This window comes from Sceloporus occidentalis, unplaced genomic scaffold (genome assembly GCF_023333645.1).
Source record: "Sceloporus occidentalis isolate IW3139 unplaced genomic scaffold, rSceOcc1.0.p SCAF_2, whole genome shotgun sequence".
Lineage (NCBI taxonomy): Eukaryota > Metazoa > Chordata > Lepidosauria > Squamata > Phrynosomatidae > Sceloporus > Sceloporus occidentalis.
The window spans coordinates 49,765,248-49,791,186 of record NW_028316982.1 but is presented as its reverse complement, the minus strand read 5'-3'; the positions used below and the strand labels follow the sequence as shown (position 1 = coordinate 49,791,186).

At 39.9% G+C, this 25,939-nt stretch overlaps 1 protein-coding gene across 5 annotated transcripts in view; it reads right to left on the bottom strand.

Moving 5' to 3' along the window:
- Window positions 1–25,939, bottom strand: part of FARP2 (FERM, ARH/RhoGEF and pleckstrin domain protein 2) — a 97,057-nt gene that overhangs the window by 2,226 nt on the left and 68,892 nt on the right. For 2 of the 5 annotated variants that reach the window (XM_089509321.1, XM_089509318.1), the window contains exons 14-26: window positions 25,042–25,205; window positions 23,343–23,432; window positions 21,688–21,821; window positions 18,723–18,804; window positions 17,048–17,285; window positions 15,187–15,317; window positions 13,483–13,551; window positions 12,391–12,480; window positions 10,208–10,290; window positions 8,103–8,221; window positions 5,535–5,698; window positions 2,078–2,185; window positions 1,372–1,523 (exon numbers count right to left, since the gene is read on the bottom strand). In XM_089509321.1, coding sequence (XP_089365447.1) covers window positions 1,372–1,523; window positions 2,078–2,185; window positions 5,535–5,698; window positions 8,103–8,221; window positions 10,208–10,290; window positions 12,391–12,480; window positions 13,483–13,551; window positions 15,187–15,317; window positions 17,048–17,285; window positions 18,723–18,804; window positions 21,688–21,821; window positions 23,343–23,432; window positions 25,042–25,205 — 1,624 coding nt within the window. Of the gene's footprint in view, window positions 1–1,371; window positions 1,524–2,077; window positions 2,186–3,750; window positions 3,891–5,534; window positions 5,699–8,102; window positions 8,222–10,207; window positions 10,291–10,526; window positions 10,548–12,390; window positions 12,481–13,482; window positions 13,552–15,186; window positions 15,318–17,047; window positions 17,286–18,722; window positions 18,805–21,687; window positions 21,822–23,342; window positions 23,433–25,041; window positions 25,206–25,939 lie in introns of those variants that run through there. The other 3 variants (XM_089509317.1, XM_089509319.1, XM_089509320.1) reach the window with 3 other exon arrangements.

Below are 25,939 nucleotides of genomic sequence, written 5' to 3'. Positions count from 1 at the left end.
GCACGCCTGCAGCCTTGGTCCGCGCTGAGGTTGGCCTCCCTCCCATTAGAGCTCGCATTCATTTTACTTTACTTAATTACTGGAGATCTGTTAAAGATTCTACGGTTAAGGTTTTTCCTAAGTTGTGTTTTCAATATTTACCAAGCTGCAAAGTCTGTAGCTCAAGACACCAGAGGCTGCTTGAATCATAGCCTGCTCTAATTGAAAATTCTTCCAGTTGGAATTCAAGAGAGAAGCTCCGTGAATATATTTTTAACCATGATGTGCATCTGGATAGACTGGCTATTAACAATTCGAAATTTTCCAAATGGTTTAGATTATATAAATTGGACCATCAGATGGCTGTTTACCTAGGGAATCTTACATTTCTAAAGCTTAGACAGGCTTTTACAGCTCTCCGCTTTCAAACAATGCCCTCAGCCATGATTGATGGCAGATATTCACATACACCTAAGGATTCCCGTTTATGTATTTGTGGAGCCCCAGAAATTGAGGATTTGCCTCATTATGTTTTTTTGCTCGCTATATACTGGTCCAAGAACTAAATTTATGGGATCTATTCTGTCCAATTTACAGTCTAATACCATTTCTGAAAAGATTTATTATCTCTTGTCTGATATTGATTTTAAGGTAACTTATAAGGTGTCACTGTTTGCCTCAGTAGCAATCAAAATTCGGGCAAGGGTAATGGCAGACATTGCAGTTGATTGTCAGGGGGATGACCTTATCTAAACTTTGAAGTTGTTTTTTTTAAAAAAAAGTTTTAACGATTGTTAGGTGGATGATCTTATCTAAACCTTGAAGTGGTTTTTTAATGTTCTCTTATTTAATTGACAGGAAGTATATTATGTATTAAATTTGGATGTTATTTGATGGAATATTTTATAATTCTGAATTGCTGTCATTGGTTTTATATTTTATCACGCGAATGGCCTTTGGCTTAAGCATTAATAAAGATTGATTGGATTGATTACTTTAAAAACAAAATGCTTCATGTATATAACACATAAACTTGCACTGTTTGAAATAATTTTCTCCTGCTCCCTGCAGTACTGCCTACTGAAAAACAAACCAAATTTTGTACTCCATCTTTGCATATGCTTGGCATCAAATCATCCCTGAATCATCTGGGTTGTGAGTAGCAATTTCTCATATGTGAAATACCGCTATTTGAACTATTTTTGTATAAAGTTCATGCATTAATTGGTTTGAGATAGATTTATACATTATTTGAGTTCACCAACTACTTTGCTCATCAGTGATGTCCACAGAAAGCATACTTCCACTCAAATTCTACAGAATTTTTAGTTGGCTAGCAGGCAGTGAGCAGAATACTACCAAAATACAAACTGGGTCTATGTAGCACATTACCTCTCAAAGGTGTACTTGCTTTCAGCCCTGAAGAAATACACATGGGATTTAAACTGCAATTTGAAGACATAATCCTTCTGAATTCCATCTGCTTCCACAGGGATGCTGACTGCATAGCCAAGAAGTGGCAAACTAGCCAATGGATAGTCATCCTGAGAACAGCAAAGTTTCTTGTTTGTATTACCATTTAACAAATGTTTCTAAAGTTACAAATAAATATCACATACATTTAAAAAGTCTTCCTTCCATAACATCATTACATTGTTTTAAAATGATTCTGTATTACCAAATAAATGGTACCATATATTTTCAACCAGCACACACCTGTCAGTCACAGAGAACAAAACAGTCCTGTTAACACTTCACTGGATAGCCTAATTCATGCCACAGTAGAGAAAACCTGCCTTTCTCTGGACAGATGCAATGGACTACTGGCAATTTTGTCCAATTAGGTGCCTTTAGAGAATTTGCTTTTATTCATCAGTTAAAGAAAGTATACTGTTCATATTATGATCAGTATTGGTTTTCTGTTGGTATAGCACTGGAAAGAACCTTACCTTAGGTGAAAATTACACTTGCCCCATCTAGTTTGCCAAGGTGGTATAAAGGACACTTATGTAAATTAAAGTAAGAAACAGAATGTATTCATAAGATGTGTGTAAATACTAACATGAGCCTAACTGCATCCCAAAGGTTTTTTTTTTACCTGGTGTGTTTTGTAGAAGAACAGACAGAAGTTTGTGAAAACCACCCATAATTTCTGCCATCCGTTGCTGTTTTTGAATTTCCTTAGTAGATATCCCGACAGCTGGTTCTACACAGCATAGAGAGAAATATGGTGTGAGTTGAGGTCATTTTCCCCCATAGCTCAACAAACATCTATTGGTACTGCATATTTAAAAACAAATTGCTGTAGGGTGTGACTCTTTCTAAGTTGAGAAATGCCGCATGGCACTTGCTGTTTCAAAGTGACTTTGCACGATTAGATCCTTTGTGTAATAAATACACACACCAGGCAGCTCTGGTGGCAACATTCATCAAAATAACATATCCTCTGCTTTAAGAATGTCCCTTATTTCCTCCACATATGCCTGTGTGCCATGTAGAACATGGGTGTGTTAGAAAAACCTTGTGAATAAATCTCTCTTACAGAATTAGTGATATATAGCAATATAAATCCAACTTTCCCCTCTCCCAAGTATTGGCATCATTTTAAACCATTTAATCTCTTTCTCAGCTCTTTATAACTTTGTCCTCTCTCATGAAGCTTCCACAATGGAGTGTTCATCCAGCATTTTTGTTTTTTATTGTAATTATTATGTTTTCTAATAATTGGTTAAGTTTTCTTTAATGCAAATTCACATCCATCCAGGTTTTTAGAAGGAAAGAGGGCTGAAAGAACAGCAAACTTATCTCCAATCCAAGCGAGGTACCTCTTTTCCAGTTTGTATAACTCAAATAGCATTGTACTGTTTCAAAGCAGGCTTGTGGAAGTATTACACAAAGAATAAAATATGTAATGCTTTAAGACTAATGTAATTCCTAGTCACAACCACTATTCATACTCCTTTTTGACAGAGTGATCAATTTCCATGTAACTACATACATTTGACATCTTTTTGGGTAAGGTACAGCAATTGTGGATTACCTCTCTGGTAAAATCACAGACCTTAATATACTTGCTAAATCCCCCACCTCACTTTAATGCAAGTGTGTCATCTGCTCCCCAAAACATGGTAGCAATTAGCAACATGTAAAATCTGAATTTGGTTAATGAGACAAGACAACAAAAACAAGGCAAGAAAGAAAAATGCAGGGTCATGGAAGTAAGTGAGAGCAAGGTTCTGAAGAGCACTTAGCAATAATGTTACACTGAAACACCTGATAAACTAAAGCTTGAGCACTACTGAGTGGGTAGTCTGCTATGATTAAATCTACAGGAAAAATTAAATTTAAAACAGGTGTGAAAAATATCTGGCTATCCAGATATTGTTGAATGTACCTCCTAGTATTCATTTGCTGTGCTGATTAAAGCTGCTTAGAGTTGCCATTCAACAACATATGGATAGTAACATTCCCACCTCTGATCTAAATGCTAGAAATGGCAATGTATATTAAGGGGTCTTTTTTGGTTGTTCTTTTTTGATATGACCCATTTTGTTGTATCAGATCCTTGTTTCTGCACACTAGAGCCACTGTGATGGTGATGACACAAGTAAAAAATACATGGTTTACACCAGGGCTGGGCAAAGTGCAGCTGCCCAGATACTGCTTAATTGGAAATCTCAGCAAGTCCTCACTATCATAATCCATGTCAGGAAGAGGTTGGTTTATACAGATCAAGCCTAACAATATTGAGAATGGAAGAGGCAAATTTACCTGAATCATGCACAGATAATCAGACAATGACAGGCTTTGATTGCGGTACCAGCAAACATGGGTGATAGTGTTGGGCCGCTGGGTCTGGCCCAGCAAATAGCGAGGAGGAAGTTCTGGAGAAACAGCAAGGGAGTAGAAAACTGAGCAGAAAAAAAGAGCACAGGGCAGAAAAGAGAAAAAAGATTTAGAGAAAGAAAGGACAGTAACTTGAAAAGGTTTGTTAAAAGAAATAGCATGAACAAAACCAATAGCAGTGACAAAAAGATACGTAGATGCCATAAGGTCCAGGATTTTTAAGTCCTAATATCAGCAATGCAAAGGATCACAGAGCTTTGGGAAGAAAATATGAAGATTATTTTTTTTTTTTACTGAAAGTAGTACACGGGAATTAGTCACAGGCAAGAACACAAATTTTATAGCAGTTTTTGGTGCTTATACTCACTTAATGCTTTTAAGTGCTTATACTCACTTAGGCATAATCAGCAGTTAAGTAAAGAATGAAGGCAGAGATAGGCATTACTTCTTTGGCAGCTTTAAGTGGCCTCCATTCTTACCATTTCCTTTCTCACCTAGCTCAGCAGGGTCTAAAATCCAAACCTTGGTGCTAAACCAATATACATGTGAGCCTCTAGTCCCAGAATAAAAGGATGTTTAATACATTGGTGGAATACAAAGCTGTGTGTTCATAGTAGCAGAATGTACTGGAATACACTTCCACATGGTGTGCAAGCTGTCCTGTTCTGTTTCTGCCTGATATGGTTTCAGTGGTGGTTGGGAGGCTACATTTAGGTTCAGTGCTTCTTCTGTGAACATAGCCAGTCTATTTTTTCCTAAATGTTCAGATCCCATGAAAATCACACAGCTGGCTTTGTCCTTCAAAGCCAATAAAGTGATGATGTGTGATAAAACACTGATCAAGCACGTTCTTACTCTGAGTGCTACACTGCTGAACCCATCTTTCTACATGCAAGTGTGCTCCTTTTGAACTCGGGGGATTGCAAAGATACACATAGGTGTACCTATCCCCTCCATCAGCACCAGCTTAGCAGGGAGGGTTTGAGGTACCCCCCTCCTCCCACTAGCAGATTCTAGCTCTGTATCTTCTGCTTGGGAGACCATATCACAGTTGCTATCTCTCATAAAAATTCTATGAAGATGAGCCTATCAAAACGAGCAGGTACTGTGGAGTGGGGGAAGCCCGCAAAAAGCTAGGCACAACTGGGACCAGGCTGTCTTAAGGTTTCTCACCTTGGTTTTAGTCACCTGCAAGTTTGTAAAAATATAATAGTGCCAGGTTCATTAAGTTACATCCCCCAAAATGACACCATGTAAATACCATGATGTAGCAGAGAGCATCTTTTTAAAACAACAAGAACGTGAGCAGTATAAAAGAGGAGAACCCCAGATAAATACAGACTTTACAGTCCAAACATAAGCGACAGAACAGAAGAATATGCAAAAATGGAGCAATGGCATTTCTTCAGGGGAGAAATTTGGGATCTTGGGCACTAAAAGATTTTGGGATTGTTCTTTCTCAAACGTATTTTTCAAAGCATCCTATAGCTGAGAAAATGATGGAAACATGTAGATAACACACAAAGAATATGTTCAGACATCTTGTAGTCACTCTTTCATTTGCTCTCTCTCACACAGCCAGTGAAATCAATGAAGGCAATGATGAAGATGGGAGTGAAAACCGCACGGATGTATACAGTGCAGAGAAACCAGCAACCAAGACAGACAGAGTGGCAAGTGAAAGTGATGTGTACTCTGCTGCTGGGTACCTCGACGGCCACACTGTGATCAGTCATGGAGACACTGGTGTTGCGGTACCAGCAGACATGCATGGTAGTGTTGGCACGGTGGTGGCTCTGTCTGTCCAGGGAGCTACGAGAAGAATGTATGTCCTCTTCGGACTCCTGTTCTAGAGAAACCTCATCTGAGGATCCTGAGGGAGGAGAAGGGAGCAGACATTTAACAGACTGTGGCACATCAACACTGCTGGTGGCATGGATCCTTCAAGGATATGAGCACCTTCCTCTCAAAAAAGGAAAGAGCATGCATATGTTATTCTACTCCTGGCAGTCATAGCCCACAAAATGTGGAACTTCTATGGATACAGTGTTTCACAACCACTACAGTTAGCCCCCACTTATCTGACAGGTTAGGGACCGCAAGACTGACAGAAAGTGGGATGGGTTGAAAAGCTGAACCCAATTTTTTTAGCCTGCATTTTGGCTGCTGAAAAATGTAACATACCGTATATCACGTTTGAATGCATGCAAAAAGCTAAATTAACATACTATATAAATTAAATAAATCAACACACTATATTTCTTGGTTGCAGGGTTCAGTCTAGATGACCCTTAGATTTGTTTCCTGAAAGGATCAGATTACGTAATCCTTAGATTCCTTTCCTGCAGAGGTTGAGGGCAGGGAATTGTCTAATTAAAAAAACCTGTAAACTGCTCTGAAAGCCTTTGTAGCTGAAAAGCAGGGTATAAATAAAATAAATAAATAAATAAATAGTGAGCTTCAGATTCCTTTCCTGAAGGGGTCAGGCTAGATTACTGTCAGGGGTAAAGGGAAGAGGGAAATCCTGCCCTTGCTGTGGGGGAAACAGGGCTCACCCCCATTCCCTGTAGCTCCCAGGGCTTTAGTCATGACATGTTCCTACAAAAAGGCCCCCAGAGGAAGAAGCTGGCAGGCTGGTGGAGGAGGAGGCAGATGGAAGGCAAAGTAAAAGGAGCCATGCCGCTTGCTCCCAGCCACTTTCCTGCCTTCCCAACCCTCCCTCCTTCAATACAACAGGGCTGGAGGAGAAAGGGAAGAACAGGAGAATGGATGAGCAGTCCATAGGAAGAACTGAGGAAAGTCCATTCTTTCTACACTTGTAAATTACACAAACAAGTCTCATTAATCCAAGGAGAGGCTGTAGACAACTGATGTTGAATTAATGGAACTTGTCTGCTGTTTGACACTGTTGAAAGAGCAAGGTGTCAAATATCAAGGCATCAAAAACCAGTGGATGCCTGTACACAACTACAGTTGGCCCTCCTTATCCATGGATTTTTAATATACGGATTCAAGCATCCACGACTTGAAAATATTCAAACAAAAATTATATATTTCAAGTATCAAACATTGATTTTTCCATTTTATATAAGGGACACCATTTTGCTATGCCATTGTATTTAATGGGACGTGAGCATACACAGATTTTGTTATTCACGGGGGTTCCTGGAACCAAACCCAAGCAAATAAAAAGGGTGCACTGTACCGTATAATGTTTCTGTCTAGAATCATCTCACCTCGATCTGATTTGTAGTGAGGGAAGGGGAAACTAGAAAATATTTTTTTAAAAAAACCCATGAGCAGTTTATAGCAGGGGTTCCCAAGCTTTTTGATTTGCGGAGCCCTTTTTAGAATCACTTTCTATGGCAAAGCCCCTAAGAGGCCTACCCTATCTCTTACAAATTAATGGTGTTTAGTAGTAGTGTTACTTTTTGCTTCGTATTCTTTGATTTAATTCAATGTTTATTTCTTGCATTTTCCTGGAGTAGCCGCAGAGCACCTGGGAAGTGCACGCGAAGCCCTAAGGGCTCCTCAGAGCACAGGTTGGGTAATGCTGCTTTATGGCGTTCTAGGGGACATATGGCAGAGATGAACCCCAGAGATACAGGAAGCCAGTCAGGAGAACACAGAACCTGAAATTTTATTTAATGGCTTCCCTAGATATGAATGTGAGCAGTAGTTTACAGGGATGGATATTTTCCAATGGTATAAAGAGTAAAAAAGAAGATCATACAATGCAAAATTTATTACTATTACTTTAATTGTTGAAGTTTCTTATTTGCCAGACCTGAAATATCTGGAACATCAGAGAAGGAATGGAAGTTTATGAAACCAGAATACTGATAGGCTATGTAATCTAAACTTTTTCTTTCCCAATGAAACATGCAACATACATAATTAACCAAGGCCCAGTACAGATGGACAAGAAGAAACAGTGAGATGGCGCCCCTTTCTGCCCCGGATCATTGCCGCGCCAACTGCATGGGCACAGCAACGATCCGTCCCAAAAAGGAGCTGAGAAAAGTAGCTCCGTTCCATGCCGCTGCCAAGGTGCCATTAGTGCCCTGGAACAGCGCGGTGACATCTTTTGTGTGTCGTCCTATTTGGCCATGGTGCACAAAATACGGCATCAGTGCATGCAGATGCGCGCGTGCCCAAAACGGTGCTGGGAGAGCGCAGAGCGCTCCCCAGCCCTAATTATGGCCCCAGGCCGCCGCAAAGTGGTGGTCTGTACTGGGCCCAAGAGTCATAAATCAGAAGTGACAGAGGCTACTTACTGTTAGAACGATTGCAGAGGGAATTTTCCAGAAACATATCTGATTTCTCAGTGATTTTCTTTGCCATTTCAATTGCCATGTTCAGATCTTCCATCCACTTCCCCATTTCCAGGCGAGTGCTGAAAAACAAACAGTAACTATAATGCTTCCAGAGCTGTGTGTGATTTATGGAACAAGGAAAACACTGCTTGACAAATATTCAGACCAATTTCATGAATTTTCATCAATCCCATATATAGTTATTTTTGTTTGATGCTACTATGATGGCTCCATCGTAAGGAATCGATGGGTTTATTGTTAGATTAAGTTTTATTAATTTTTAAAACATACATTCTGGGCCATTTCTGAAAGTTTATTTGGGGTAAATACCATCTATACATCATCATATATAAGCTTTCTTTTAAATCACAGCACAAAGTAAATTTTATGTCTTTGGACCATATTTTCCCCCATACATCCATATGGATATTATGCCCCAAAATTTGGCCCACCTTATCATGTACTCTTTTACAGGCTCATCTTTTGTCTTTAAGTTTAGAAGCCATTTATACACTTTTAAAATTATATTGTCATTGTCTTTACACAACTCTACATAAATCTCATTTTCTCTAACCTCTATGGCTGCATTTCTCTTGTCATAATTAAATCTGTCCTTAATTTGCATGTAAAGCAAATAAGATCTTCCTTAAGAATATTTTTCTAAATTTAAGCTTCTAGCTAACTTGTTGAAAATACAAAAAGTCATCATAGTGCAACCATCCCCAATTTTAACCCATTCTTTCCTTTAAAAAAATATTTCCTTCAAATCTTAGGGAAAAGTCTGTTTATACTTATACCAAACTTGTAGGAGAGCCTTTCTAATACTATGATTTTTAAATTCAGCATGTGTCTTATCTTTATGGGGAAGGAAGGAACTGATTCGGCCAGGAAAGGGGCGGGATTGATGCATGCACGCTTCCTGGCTGCTCCTTCCTGCGCTTTTTCCTCCCGGGGAAAAGCCGAGGAGGAGGAATGCGCATGCACATGGTGGCCTGACCTCGCTCCTTTGATCTTACTAAATACCTTTATGAACAATCCCATTCCAATCACTCAGGCTAGTCAGATTTTGTAAATGTAGTTCAGATGCTTTTCTTAATATATTTTCATAGAATGCTGATTTCTCATTATACAGGAATCCAGGGATTTACAGTTTAGTGAGGTACTTACTATCCTTGTCTGGAGAGCTCTAGTGCACTCCCCTGAACTATTTTTCCTAAAATATACTAAGAAGAGTGTATGAGGATTATTAAACTCTCCCTTCATCCACCATCTTGAGGGAGAGAGAGGCAGGCCAGCTCTAACAGGCCTGCCAGGAAGAAGATTAACCATCCATTAAGAAGCCAAGTCCTCCCTCTGGTCCATCTGCCTTGGTTCAGGCCTCGGAGGTAGAGAAGAACTACTGGACCTCATCCCCTTCCCCACCACCACTCCCTTCTCCTTTTGGGTCATGTCTTTTTAGATTGTAAGCCCGAGGGCAGGGAACCATCTAATTAAAAAGATTGTGTAAATTTACAGTGCTTTCTAAATAAAGGTTAATAATAACAACAACAACAACAACAATAACAATAACATCCTGGGAAGCGAAGTTCAAGAAGAACTGACATAACTATGTAGTAAGATATCCTAAAGTCTGCAATCAAATTCAGCAGTGTGGTAAATGCAGAAGCTTGTTTCACCATTTGTATATTCCATATACATTCAAATTTTAAAAAACTATGTAACAGTGCAGAAACATCCTCTATTACTCTTGAGATTTGAAGCCCTATGAGGATGAAAGGAAACAGCATGCTAGTATGCACTGACATACCTTAACAATAAAATTGCATGGTGCCACTGTCTTTCCCTGATCTTGGTTGGGAGCCACACAACAGACTAATCATGTGAAAGGAAAGAAGGAAAACAACAGACTAATGGGTACAGACTTAGAAGTGAATCGTCTCCAGCTCTCTTTCTCTCTGCTTAGCTTGAAGCAGAGGTGGCAAGATGCATGTGTGATGATACTGACAGATTTTACCACCCTGCTTTACTCACACCTTTTCATCGCTGAGGGGTCAGGAACTGCTTACCTCGCTGCCACCACTATGGTCTTCTGAGCCGAATAGATTGTAAAGCAATGAGGTACAGACCATTCATTTTCACTCTCTTCCACCTGCAACAAGAGAAACTTGCTTCGTCATTCAGTGAGCAATAGTATAAACATCTATAATTGTGAGTAGAAAGTAATAGCCTGACAACTGTGACAAATCTGCACATCAGCTACTTTTAAAAGCACTGGCAATCCACATCTAATTAGCCTCTAGTGGAAAAACTATCAGCTACAATTACATTGCCACATCAATAGGTGGTAAACAGGGTAGCCATTCTGTGCATTAGCTTATTACTCACCGGAGGATCCAGCACTATCAACTGAAAAAGTAAACACATACACAAAAAAAAAAAATCATTAAGGAGTGAGAGTACATGCAGTGTTTTGGGTAGAAGCAATATAATAATAAAATGGTTAGCAGCCCAGGGGGGACCGGCGGTAACATTATTGTTACGCCGGATAATTAATTCATCTTTGAGGGATGGGCAATTTCCATCGGATCTTAAATTGGCCATCGTAAAACCGATCCTAAAAAAGCCCTCCCTCGACCCCCTGGTACATAATAATTATCGGCCAGTTTCGCTGCTACCATTTCTGGGAAAGGTGATCGAGAGGGCGGTTGCTATCCAGCTTCAGGCGGTCTTGGATGAAACGGATTATCTGGACCCATTTCAAACTGGCTTCCGGGCGGGTTACGGGGTTGAGACGGCCATGGTCGCCTTGGTCGATGATCTCCGTCTGGGCATCGACAGGGGAAGCGTGTCCCTGTTGGTGCTCTTGGACATCTCAGCGGCTTTCGATACCATAGACCATGGTATCCTTCTGGGACGCCTGGCAGAGGTGGGAATTGGGGGCACTGCGCTCCAGTGGTTCCGCTCCTACCTCTCTGGGAGGTCCCAGATGGTGCAGCTGGGAGACGTGTGCTCCGACGAGAGGCCCCTTAAAACTGGGGTCCCTCAAGGAGCCATTCTGTCTCCCATGCTATTTAACATTTACATGAAACCGCTGGGAGAGATCATCCGGAGACATGGGGCGCGGGGTTATCAGTACGCTGATGACACCCAAATAATCTTCTCTATGTCTCCGACTGATGCAGTGACTGGGGATGGCGTCTCTCCTCTCGTGGCCTGTCTGGAGTCAGTAATGGGCTGGATGAGGGAAAACCGACTCAAGCTGAATCCAGAGAAAACGGAGGTACTTGTGGTAGGTTCTTCTGGTCCGGGGATGGCGGTGGTTCCACCTGTCCTGAACGGGGTCACGCTCCCTGTGAAGGACTCCGTGCGCAGTCTGGGGGTGCTCCTTGATTCGTCGCTTCACCTGACTGCTCAGGTGAATGCGACGGTCAGGAGCACCTGTCATCAGCTTCGGCTGATTCGCCAGCTGCGCCCATACCTGGCCCAGAGGGACCTAGAAACTGTTGTACACGCTCTGGTAACTTCGAGATTGGATTTCTGCAACGTACTCTACATGGGGCAACCCTTATACCAAACTCGGAAACTGCAGATGGTGCAGAACATGGCTGCTCGGCTGGTCACTGGCGCTTCCAGGACCAGCCATATAACACCAGTCTTAAAGGACCTCCATTGGCTGCCCATCCGTTTCCGAGCTCAATATAAGGCGTTGGTAATTACCTATAAAGCCCTAAATGGCTTGGGCCCAGGATACCTAAAGGACCGCCTCTCCCCGTATATTCCGCCTCGCACCCTCAGATCGACTGGGCAGCAGCTACTGAAGGTGCCTGGGGCTAGGTTAGCCTCCACTTCGCGGAGGACGTTTTCCACAGCTGCCCCAGCCCTTTGGAACGAGCTGCCCATAGAGCTCCGCTCGTCTACCACCCTGGCCCAATTCAGGAAGGACTTAAAAACCTTCCTGTTTCAACAGGCATTCCCCGAATAGTTATCCTGCGGGCCTCCCTCCTCTTTTCGTGGCCATGAGGTTGGGTCATGGGGTTTTCTTTTGACTTTTTTTTCTATTTGTTGGATTTAAGCTGTTTATGGTGTATTGGATGTTTTTATTGTATTTTTATGGTAATTTTTTATCGATCTGTATTTTAAAATTGTCTGTTTTTACTGTTGTGAGCCGCCCTGATCGAAGGAAGGGCGGCATACAAATAAAATTTATTATTATTATTATTATGCTAATACCTGGCTGCTGTACACTTACCAGCATTCCATGCAGAGGAAGATGACCATGAATTTTGAACTGATTTGTTCCTGTTACTCCTTTGCTTGTGTAGAGCAACATATCTGAAAACTGAAGCAGGAAAGATTGTCAAATTCAAGTTTATGACACTTTAAAAATATTTGCAACTAACCTCTCCCATCATTGTCACTTTATTTGTATACTGCTTTCCCATCTACACTGAGATCAAAATATTCCATAACATTCAGTGACAAAAATAATCAAGAAGTACATACAATATCATTCACTATTTGTACCATTCATTGCTTAAAAACAACATTTGTTTAGTTGCCCTCAAGCCTTCTGCATTATTTCTTTAATGTAACTCAGCATTAATACTGCTTTTAAAAATCAAGCCCACTTCCCTACAGTAATACAGGATTTTATAAATTATTATAATGATTTGTCACTACAACAGTATTGGTTAACAAAATGATTTTAAAGTAATATTGAATTCATATACAGTCCCCCCCCCACACACAAACAAACAAATGTGGGTTTGACATTTGTGGTTTTGGTTATTCTCGAATGTCTCAGACCCCTTCCAACCAGGAATAACTTGAGAGACATTTCTCTCGAGCCTTTTCAGGGAACTGGCTGCTGCGTGGGGGGAGCGTGGGTGGGTTATTCACAGTTTTCCACATTCGTGGGAGTTTTGTTCCCCTAACTCCCATGAATGGAGAGTACTGACTGTACAGTTATGAAGAGCCCTTCTGAATCAAGAAGAAATACTTGCACTTTTTGGTTCATAATGAAGGATGGGGTATAAATACCATAAATAAATAAAAATAATTAAAAAGAAAGTGTCTAAAATGGCTGGAAGTAATTACTTTGTTAAGCCCCCCCCCCCCCCAAAATGGTTTCCCAGGAAGTGACCATTCATTTTTAATTGTCCACATCAGAAAACGGCTCACATTATATTCAAAAGAATATCTTTGTATTAAAAAGTTTCACATAAACAACCCTGTAGGAGAAGATCTACAGGAAGCTAACTTTTAGAAATACCAGCCCTCACTCTACTGTAGCAAGACAGCATTATCATCAATTACAATCTTGAACAAAGATCAAACTCACCAGAAAGAACATCCTTTGCTGTAAACCCTTTTTTGTTAGCTTGTATAAGCAACCTTCCCGGATAAATTCCTGTAGAAAAAGGATAAAAGTATTTTCTTTGCTCAGAGCGTTTCTTTATTTGTATCGTAGGGCCTGTACAGACAGGCTAAAATAAAGCTGCTTCGGGTCACTTTGGAGGTATGCTTTTAAATGATGCATGTGTCCTAAGAGTCCGGAAACCACGCCAAAGCCACTCTCCAGTCCTTAGGATTGGAGTATGGTTTTGGCATGGCTTCCGGACTCTTAGGATGCATGCATCATTTAAACAGCATACCTCCAAAGTGACCCGAAGCAGCTTTATTTTGGCCTGTCTGTATGGGGCCTTAAATGCCTTTTTTCAGGGCAACTTACAAGGAAAATCAAATCTGGTGGCTCTTCAGTTTCCTAAAATTTATAGTACCCTCCAGCTGTTTCCATCCCCATTCTCAGATGAAAGTAAAACTATGGTTAAGATTTTATTTGACTTGTAGTGGAGAGCCTAGATCTTGACCCCATTACAAGATCATTGGTGCACAAGAGCAACCAGACAGCTCCTGGGCAAAGTTCTTTCCATCTACTAAATGGCTGTTGTCGTGTTCTGCATCTATAGAAGGAAACACTACTGTAGCCTTCCAGGGTATCCTTTCCTCCCTGGTGCGAAACGGCACATGGATGGCACCCATGCAGCCAATGAGTGGCTGAAGCAGCTGTGCCCAGGAACCATCTGGTTTACCTTGTACACCTAGGGTAAACAACTACACAAGTATATACAGGATGTGTCCTTCTGCAACACTTTAAAAAGTACTTGGCATATCTAGGGGTTATACCAGCGTAAGTCAGTGAAAGAATCCTGGCCTATTATACAAAATGAAACAGTTCCATGATGTAAGGGGTCAGTTTGAGATTTAGTTTAAAAATCCAGCATGCCTTTATAGGGAGCATATAACCCTTGTTAAAACAGTTTCACTGGCCAACAACAGTTCATTTCTGGGCACAATTCAAAGTGCTGGTTGGGACCTATAAAGCCCTATATGGCTTAAATCCAGGCGATCTGAAAGAGTGTTTCTCCCCATATGAACTCCATTATGAGTCCTAAGCTCTATAGGAGAAGACTTTCTCAGTCTTACCACCATAAGAGGTTCGCTTGGTGAGGACACAAGATATAGCCCACAGAATATGGCTATTTGACATTGCTGGGCTTTAGCGAGCTGGCTACTGAACAACTTCTTTATTACTACCAAGAATAACTAGGTTCATCATAGATTATGTGACTTCTATTTTCTTTACTGATGTAGCATAGAAGTCGGAGTGCTGCGAGTATCCCCATAAGGGAATAGGTAGTAAGATTCCCTCTGTTAAGAAAGACTGCACAATATTGTGCTAATTAGTGTCACCTGTGTGATTGAAAACAGGGAAACAATAACCCTTCAAAGAACCATTTTTCTTTGTGGTTTTTAAAAATTTCACTTTAAAATCTGTGCTAGCAAAACCATATATGCAAGTTTCAAAGATGAAATACATTTTGGCAGGAAGAGTGCAGTATTTGCTAGCCCTAGAGTAAAGCAATAAAACCTCTAAAGCCATCATCTATACTGGAATTAAACAAACAGTACAAATAATAGGAAAGTTCATACATGTTGTTTAAAGCACAAAAGGTTTACATCTAAACTGAAAAAAACTGCTTACTCTGCCAGCTGCAACAAGGTTATCAATGCCAAGCAGGTCATGCTGTAATTCTGTCAACTTCTGGAAATTTTCCAAACGGATCAGGCTGTTTTGAAGATGTGATGTCATTTCTGTGATTTCCTTCAGTGCACCTGCAGAAAAGAATTACAAAAAAGAAAAACACACTACAGACCTTAGTTTACTACCACTTCAAATATAACAGAAATGTTAAAACAATTCAGACATTATCCTGAATTAAAGTAACACCCAAATATAAAGGATACGAGGAAACAGCTGAAAAAACAATTTCTAATTGGAGATGTGATGTTGTTTTATTACTCAGTAATTGCCACTTGGATATCCAAAATTAGTTTCCGGGTTAACTAAGCGCAGGCCTGGGGCCGATTTTAGGGCTCAGGAGAGCAGAGCATCTGCATGCTCCTGAGTCCTACTGTGCCGTCCAGGTGCCGATGGCATGCCATCCAAATGGCATGGTACACAAGGGACATCACTGTGCTGCTCCAGGACGCTAATGGCACCTCAGCAGCAGCGGAGAAAGGAGCCGCATTTTGCGTCTCCTTTTTCTGGGCGCATCGTTGCTGCAACTTGGGTTGCCGCAGCAACATTCCACAAGAGAAAAGGGCGCCGTCTTGCCACCCCTTTCTATCCCTCTGTATCCTCCCTATCATTTCAGCAGAAGCCTCAGATGCCAAAGTCCCAGTGCACTGGCTCTCTCTTCCTGTGTGACAGCTAAAATGCAGTATTTTGAAATCCAAAAAAAATATCTAGGGGTAGCCATGTTGGCCAAATAACAAATCCAATAACATCCAAACAACAATACCTTTATCGGGACAACCAAAATGCACAATACATGTTGCACGCTTTCGAAGTCACACTGACTTCTTCATCAGGCAAACACATCTGATGTTTCTGCCTCCAACAAAGGTAAAGCATTTTTTCCGAATATTGGCACTGTTTGGCATGCTTTCCCGCTACATCACCTAAAGTGTTCCTGATACAAAACTTCAGTGTTCTCTACCTACATAGGAGCCTGTGGCTTCACAAAGGAAGGAGACATGCTGGATTCCAATGAAACGTCTTTGAACTGCAAATGGATATTAAATTTCCTTGATTTTGAAAATCTACCAGTGACCACATGGCCAAACGGGGAAGTGCCAGCCTGCACATAGCCCTCCCCACCATCTGAGCTAGGACCAGAAACAGATCATGCAGGCCCATGACTAATATCTTCAATTTCTTTCTTCTGTTTGCCTGATGAAGAAGCCAGTGTGACTTCGAAAGCTTGTAATAAGTAATTGTGCATTTTGGTATAATTGTTTGGTTGTTATTCGAATAGGGATTCAGTATGAATTCACACTTGTTTATAACTTAGTGACAGCTGTCATCAAAGATCAAATTCAAAAGTCAATACTTTCCAATGGAAGCTGCTCATGTGCTCACTTGAGTAATAACCCACTCAGTGAAGTACAAGAATGTGTAAATCTGCCACCCCTAAATGTCACTCCACTCAAAGAATGCAGCGCCAAATAAATAAATAAATAAATAAATAAATAAATAAATAAATAAATATATAAATAAAGCTCAAGCAATTTTATAGTTGAAACGTTAGATATTTAGTCACAGTTTTGAGGTCCTGAGACAAATTCCAGCAACCTAATAATTTGTAACAGGAAACTTTATAATCTGTTTTAGTTTCTTGTGAAAGCCTAGAGGCCAAAAACAATTAAATCCTATGAAATACTTTTGTGATGAATGCTATCCCCACCAAGACAACTCAAGTGCTGACAACCAGCACCAGAAAACAAGAAAGTAAAAATGTCAGCTAAAGGCTTTGCAGCTATTTGCTTGATCCACCACTCACTTCTGCAGTCTGCATAGTCCCGGTGATCTGGCGTGTAGTGCTTGCAAAGTCTCCCCAGGATCAGTTTGTAGTGCATTAACCTCTGAATGGGTTTGAGTAGGAAAGTGTTGAGTGGCAAATAACAAACTTTCTGGAGTTCAAATTCCTTATAAACCATTTCCAGTTTCTTAATACGCTTAGTTGCTTTCTCCAATTCGGTTAAGACTTCATCATGCTTCTGCAGGTAGCTGGTAAACTCCTATGGGATCACAGAAGATACATTCATGAGCAGACATAATATTTTCCACACATTGTTGTTTAACATTTTACACACAGTTTTCTAAGGAGATAAAGCTGTTGATCCAGTCTTAGGTTATCTGCAAAACTGGACCAATTTCTGAGGGGAAAAGGCTCAGTTGACCAGTAACAGAAACTCCTTTGCCAGCCAGGTTTGGCTTACATTATGTAGAAACCTTATAATAAAAATGTGTTTGTATGTGTGTGTGCATGCGAGTGTGTGTATTGGTGTTTAATCACTGCCTAAGCTGATCCTTACAAGGGACATTCTGATTCCCAGCTATACCCAATCTGAGAGGCAGAGAGCCACAGAGCAGTCTTAGGGCCCAAACAAACAGGCCAAAATAAAGCGGCTTTCAGTTACTTTGGAGGTATCTTAAGAGGCCAGAACCTGCACTCCAGTCCTTAGGACTGGAGCATGGCTTTGGTGCGGCTTCCGGCTTTTTAGGATGCATGCATCATTTAAACAGGAGACATATATTTAGTTGAGATTATATTAGGCTTTCTATGTATCAGTTTAGGAGGGGAAATAGAAATCTACAGCTTTAAGAAAGACAAAGATTGTGGGAAATCCCAGGGTCTTATGCTGTTTCCCTCTAATTAGTTTCAGTGTATAGTAAGATTTCAGCCAAGTCAGACCTGGAGAGAGTATTTTCCTTTGACAAAAAGATAAGTCCACAGAAGAAGAAAGATAAACCCACCAAGAAGAGAGAGCAAGGTATTTGAAAAGGACTGTTGAGAAAAAGGAGATCAGTTTCGTGTTTTTGTGTTATAACCAGTAAAGCTTTTGAAAACTTAAGAAATTTGTGGACAAGTCTTTTGTTCAGGCTGTGTTCCCGAGAGCCAGAGACCTTACTACACCCAAAGTCCATAGCATTGCTCTTGGGACAAAACATGGGTAGAAGAATACCAGATGAAAAATAAAAGTAACATGGGAGTTGATCTATCAAAGTCCTTCTTTGCTTTTGTTTTTTAAATATTTCAACCTGAAATCATGTATGTATGTATAAGATATATATATGGCTATGGTTAGGATTTGCACACAACAAATCTTAGACTGTTTCTTGTGACTTGAGAACTCAAGAGATAATTGATGATTATTGGCTGGCACATAAATGTGAATATTATCACTGCTCTGGACACATCAGAAGATTAACATTGTTGCTCTGGACATAGTCTTTTGACACTCTTGTCAACTGGTAGCAATATTTGACTGTTAATAGAAATTTATGTCAGAACTTCCACAAAGAGAAATTGGCAATCATTTGTGGCCTAGACAAGATTTACCATTACAAAAAGGAAATAAAAATACTTCAGATAAAAATGTTAGGTGTATATTAGTGAAATACTGAAAATGGAAGTGCATGCAGGTTCTTGGGAGTTATTCATATTTCCATACCTTTAGTGTGTGCATGTTTTTCAGCATGACATCGCCAATCCGTTGATAATCTCCTTTTGCAGAAGCACTGGAACGTCCCTCCCTTAAATTGAGAGTAAGAAGTTATGCTGTACAGAAAGCTGATCCCTAAAATTATTCTCCAGAGACAGCACCCCACCAAAAGCTGTTTTCCAGAAAGCAAAGGTTACCAAAGTATGCAAAGGTTATCAAAGTGTAGTAAACCAGAATTGTATTTTTTTTAATTGTCTTACCATGACCAAGCATGTTGGTGCATCCTTATAGAAAGGCAGATCAAGGAATAGAGATTAAGCCTGTGTTGGATGTGGTTACACTCCCCGTGAAGATGCAGGTCAACAGCATTTGCACAGTGCTAGTTTTGATGGATATGCCTTAGGTTCAGGTTATTTCAAGGACAATATTCTGCCTTATGAACCAGCATATGCTTTGAGATCTTCTGGGGAGACCTTTCCCTCTGTCCCACCACTCTCACAGGTACATCTAACAAAAACATGGGAGAGGGCCTTCTCAGTGGCTGCCTCCATGCTCTGGAACACCCTTCCCAGAGAGGTTATGCTGGCACACACACACCTTTTCTTTTCACAGACAAGCAAAGACTTTTCTGTTTAGACAGGCATTTGATTAAGTACTTTATAAGGCCTGTCTTACCTAAACACTGAGCTGGATTTTGCTAACTGTTGTGCTGGTTGTTGGAAGCAAAAAGGCATCAACACTTGTATTTAGTAATCAGGGACAGAGGGAGCTCTAAAATACATGCCTGGCTTTTAGTTTTCATCTTTCTGTTCTTTGATCTATTATAGTCAATATCACACTACACTGCTATAACCCATTATTCCATTTTTTTTACTGTTATGGCGGCCTCCAGTGGAATTCTGGAGTTTGTAGTTTAGTGAGGCCTAAGACCTCTCTGGCTGAGAATTCTAAATGCCCCTCTCTAAACTACAAATCCCAGAATTCCACAGGAGGCAGGCACTGCTATAAAAGTGGAATAACAGCACTATAACAGTGATATTCAGTTATGTGTTCAGGCCTTTTCTGTTTCCTGTCTCACTAGAAACATAGAATCATAGAATCATCCAGTCCAACCCCTTGCCATGCAGAAACTCTCAATCAAAGAATACCCGACATACGGCCATCAAGCTTCTGTTTAAAGATATCCAGGGAAAGAGACTCCACTACACTCCGAGGGAGTGTGTTCCACTGTCAAACAGCCCTTACTATCAGGAGGTTGCTCCTAATGTTGAGGTGGAATCTCTTTTCCTGTAGCTTGAATCCATTGTTCTGGGTCCTGTTCTCTGGAGCAGCAGAAAACAAGCTTTCTCCCTCCTCAATATGACATCCCTTCAAATATTTAAACAGGGCTATCATATCACCTCTTAACCTTCTCTTCTCCAGGCTAAACATCCCCAGCTCCCTAAGTCATTCCTCATAGAGCATGGTTTCCAGACCCTTCACTATTTTAGTTGCCCTCCTTTGGACACGCTCCAGTTTCTCAACATCCTTTTTGAATTGGGGTGCCCAGAACTGGACACAGTATTCTAGGTGGGCCTGACCAGAGCAGAATACAGTGGCATTATTACTTCCCTTGAACTAGACACTATACTTTTATTGATGTAACCTAAAATTGCATTAGCCTTTTTAGCTGCCGCATCACACTGTTGACTCATGTTCAACTTGTGGTCTACTTGGACTCCTAGATCCCTTTCACATGTAGTCTCATTCAGCCAGGTGTCACCCATCTTATATCTGTGCATTTCATTTTTCCACCCTAACTGCAGTACCTTACATTTCTCTGTGTTGAATTTCAAAGGTCATTTCCCCCTTCTTGCAGAGTTAGTCTTTTTACAACGCTTTGTGTGGAAGGGAGCATCCATGAGGCTTCTGCTTAGGATGGCTTACACCCACACACACCAGCTTTTATTGGCTCTTCTGCTAAAATATAAATCTTTTTTTCTATCCCAGGTGGATTTTCTGTAACAATAAATGTAAATTTTACTTTTTAACCTCACCAGAGCAACTTGCATATTTCTATCCTGTTGTCTATCACAAGCTCACATGTACTACACTGGCTATGCTGCACTCTGCTTAATATAAATACCAAATATCCCTACACTGGTTTGTGTGTGTGTTTAATTATGTATGTTTTAACCTACTTTTAATATGTTTATTGTTTAATTTCCTTTTAACTTTTGTATCTTGTGAACTTTTAATGATCTATTTTTAATTTGTTGTAAAGCACTTTGAGTCTGAAACTGGGAAAAAGGTGAGATACAAATTAATAACAACAACAACAACAACAACAACAACAACAACAACAACAGGGATTATTCTCCCTGGGTTCCTCTACCCAGCAGAACTGTCCAAACAATCTGGGGACTCTCCATCCATGGTTTGCTTAGTATGATGTCCAGATCTTGATCTCTGCCATCTTCAAACCAGAGAAACAAGCCAAAGTTTTGAGTATGGACAGTTGCCACTGGCAAGAGGATCCTAGCAGGAATCTAGAAGAATGCATTAGTATGCTTGCTCACTCATAGGAAGCCAGATTATTATTCTTTTAATATTGATTTGTTTTAACATTCAAATAAGCCCAGTAACAATGGCTTGGACTGAGTTGGAAACATTCATTAATGTTGTCAGAGGATCTAGTTAGCCCTTCCCTAGCCTTCGTGTTTCCTCGAGATCGGCTGCAGAAGACTGTGAAGCCCTCTACAGCAGAGTTTGAATGGTACAGAAGGTTGGGGCAGGGAAAGGAAAAGAATATTTAGTTTGAGGTCATGTGAATTAGGAGGCATGCTGATATACAAATCTTCTATATACAAAAAAAAATCTGAGTATTTGGCTAATAAAGTGCAATTTTAAGTTACACTGCATGAATGATAGGAAGTTTCATCAGCTAACAAGAGAATGCCATGAATCAAATGTTCACAATGTTGTGAAAACTCACCACAGTGCTACACGCTGCTCAAGCTCTTTCAGGAAACCACTGTGAAACTCATAGATAGGGTCTATATTAGAGAAGAACAAGGACATGAGTCCTTCTGGCATGGCATTCTCCTTAACAACTGCACTGCGGAACCACTGTAGAGGAAAGAAAAGTAATATGAAAAATAGGAAATAAAGCTTTCTCTTCCTACTATAAGCAACTTGAAAACTATGAAAAACCCAGAAAACTGGTGGAAGACATTTAAAAATAAAATTAAAACAAAGTCTTTGTCATTGGATACACTCATTAAATGAGATGCATAAAAGGTTGCTTACAATTATGCCAACTTTGAAATTTCAATTTGTAACATTTATCCAAAGGCTAAGAGAATGCAACAACGTGTATCTTTGACCCTTAAATTTTTTTCTTCGAGAAGGTCACTACCATTTCCATTTTATAGACAGGAAATAGAGTGAGACATTCAACCAGGTTATATTGGAATGAATTTGGAATTAATAAAAACAAGATCCACACACACACACTTTTCAGAAACCCAAACTCAGCCGATTCCATTCTTCATGCAAATTGTTGAACAAGCAAAGGAACGCAGATAAACAGAGCTTTTTCTGAAAGACTGAACCAGGAAATTATGGCCAATGGCTGACAAATCTGAATATGAACTGGATGCTCAATATGGCTTCTGCATACAGACTTGTTTGGAAGCCACTCACTATGGCTTCCCAGTCTGGATGTGCAAGGGAACTATGTTTAATTGCAATTCTTGGCTTGTTTGCCTACTGGAACGAAAGAAAGAATGAAGCTGCTACATTTGGGTGCCTATCTTGGCTTATTAAGCGAAGGTCTTAACCATCTAAATGGGGCCCACCTAAGAAATAACTTGCCATATCCAGCCACGCAAAAGATCTGGGTTCAGGGTCTTTCAAGGGTGTGTTTATTTCAAATTTTAAAGCAATCACTAGGGATTATAATTTGGAATGGGAATGCAGTTCTGAAGAAAGAGGGAGCTCAGTCATATCCACTAACACTGTTTCCCCAGTTTAAATCCTTCCCTGTAGCTGAACAAAAGCAGGTGTGGGTTAATTCCCCTCTATAGCACACATAGACTTCATATGATGTTCCCAATGAAAAAAAAACACAGATTTATAGACCAATATAAAATTTGACCCTAAAAACAACACATGCTTTTGATTATCAATAGACCTAAAAAAGTTCCAAAAGATATGTTTACTCATAAAAGGAATACTTTAGAATTAAATGTATCTGCAAGGAGACCTTGAGAGAACAAATATTATTGACATACATATTTTGAAAGTATGCAAAATTCATATTTTCTTTCAAATAAAAATGCAGGTGCTAAATAATCATTAGAAGAGAAGAACCTTGATATGAGATGATTAGCCATGTTTGCAGTAGCAAATGGTGAGAGATTTTAGGTGAAAGTGTCCATCAAAACAAAACCACTAAAACAAAATAAAAGTTGCTGGGAAGATGAAGGGAAAAACTCAAGAAGAAGAAACAGGAAATTTTGATCCCATTCTAGCAAATGAAAAGCATGGGATTGCATGAAAACATGGCTGATTAAGGCAATGACTTGTAAACTGATTAAGACAACCTTTTGGGAGAACAAGAGGCCATAGCAGTTTTAATTTACTTACTACAGTTAGTACTTCTAGGTCCTTCAAATAAGTTCGTTCAGTAGCAAGAATTTCCTTTGCAATGAAATATGCTTTGTCTGTTGGATATCTCTACAAGATACAAGCAAATCCCAAATAAATGAAACTGAAAATGCTTCTTATTAAAAAACAAACTTGCTACAGTAAGACTCCTTGAAATGTCCAGATGTAGCAATACAGCAGACAGCTGAAACCATGACCTCCTGCTGCGAATGGCTTTAAACTGTTTTTAAATGAAAATTTGAAGCATCTATGCTTCAGAATTAAACCTGAATCTGAGTTGCATACAGGAGTTACTAAACCACATTTTGGTTCTGATCCAGATATAGGGTTTTTTTTGGTAATAAACTGTTTCCTGTGTCCAACTATCATTGTCATAACCCTACTTCTGGGGGAGTCTGGAGAGGTTGAGGGTCAGAAAAAACAAATTGGGGTGGTGGTGTATGAAGTGTATGTCTATGCAAAGTTATATTGCTTTGAATGGCTTCCATTTCTTAAAAAACACAGACCATGCAGAAACAGGAATAACATGAACACTGGAAGCCACAGGTTCCCCCCCCCCCCCATTATATACTGATTTTTCAATATGATACCAGACCACAGTCCTGCAATGCTGTATATGATTTTTAACAAAAACAATATTTGCACAGAAGTCACATTTCTAATGGGGGTGGGGGGAAAGAGAGACTCCTAGATCTAAAGGTTATTTCTCTCATATGACCTCAGAACTTTGATTTTTGTTCTGGGCAGTTTCACAGTCATTATGACCGAATCACCAGCAGCAATCAATATTGTTATTAATAAATATTTGTATTGTTAATTAAGGATTGAATGAACTTGGGAGACAAACAGCAAACGTGTCATCATCCCATTTTTTAAAAGAAACACGCTTTAAAAATATAATGTTTTTGAAAAGGAATGGCCAAATATTGGACTGTAATATGGTATCTCAGAGATTCAAAGACGGCTGGATTTAAGCCATTTTGTTAAACTATCTTTTATATTACACCATGCCTCCACAGGTAATTTAGGATACAGTTGATGTTCCCAAGATAACATTTAATTTGCATTTAGCTGTGACATGGACTACTTTCTTAGCAGTTTAATGGGCTGCATAAAGTAGGGTAATCATTCTTTGATAGAAAAGATGAATTGGTTGGAAAGCCATGCAGGAAAGGCATTATGCATAATATGGTTCTTTGGAAAACAAACTACAATATAGCACAGAAGTACTTACATTGTACTAATATGCAACATAGAAATAGCAACAGAAGCGGAGAATCATGCAATGGGCAGAAACAGAAATTGCATCTTTTATTAATTAGAGTCCATTTATCAGAAAATTATCAGAGAAATTATCAGAAAATATGAAATATAACTCAAAACAACAAAATCAAAGACCCTTTCAGGAAAAATGGTCTCGCCTTATAAATTATATTAATACAAATTTTATATCCGTTTCTCCTCCATCTAGCCACTGTTCTCTATGGTCAGATTTATTTTAAATAATTTGAACTGTGTAAAACCTTAATAAGGAATACCTTATTAATTTTAATAAGGAAGGATTTTCAATGATTTGAAATTCTTTATACCATTGTTTTATGATTGCAAGATTTTGTATGATATAGTTTGAATAAATTTTATAAGAAGGAAAAAAAGGGTCCATTTCCCTCTGCTTTACCTTCCGCTTTGTTTCATCCTCTTCCTCTACTCTGGCACCACCAACATCACTCAGAACAGGACTCAAAAGAGGAGATGAGCCCTGGCCAGATATATTCATATTCACTTGAAATGGGGGATTTAAGGTCATTGGACTCTTCATTTTAAAAGAAGCCAGCTGAGTACCTAAGCATCATATAAGGAAGGAAATGAGGAGAGAAGTTAGACTAATTTTGTTTACCTCACACATATGAAATCCCCACTCCACTTTCAAGCAGTTTCTATCAAGCCTATTCACTTTTAAAGGCTGTCAACCAGTCTTTGAACACAACCAGAACTTCCTGCAATTCAGCCTGGTATTGGCTGCAAATAAGGTCTTTTGAACAAAATGCACTACAAAATAATAGCCATAGTCCAGTTTCCTCTATTCTGTTTAAATCTATCAAGGGGTTGTCTGCATGGGTCAAAAGGGCCAGGTTTCCCCCACAGGCCAAAATCCCAGAGGCAGGAGCAAACCTGATACAACCTGTCCAGATGTGGATCTGGAGGAACCAACCTGACCCCGGGGTAAATGGCTTTTACCCCAGGATAATTTACCCCTGGTTTTCCATGGAGTTTCTAGGAAATTCCACAGAAAACTGGGCTTTTTATACCACCCCCTGGTGCTCCTTACCTTGTCGGCTGACACTTTTACTTAGAAGACCCCCATCGCTGCATCTGATATAGAAAATGTTAACCTGACTGCACTTGTTTGCATCAGATGCAGTGACTGGAGGGGGGGTCTTCTGAGTGAAAGCGATGGGCATCAAGATAAGGAACATGTGCTGGTCCAAGGTCAGCATGGAGATGGGTGAATGAATACCCACCTATCACTGCACCAACCCTGGGACTGATTTGGGTGATCAGCAGTGCCAGAAAAG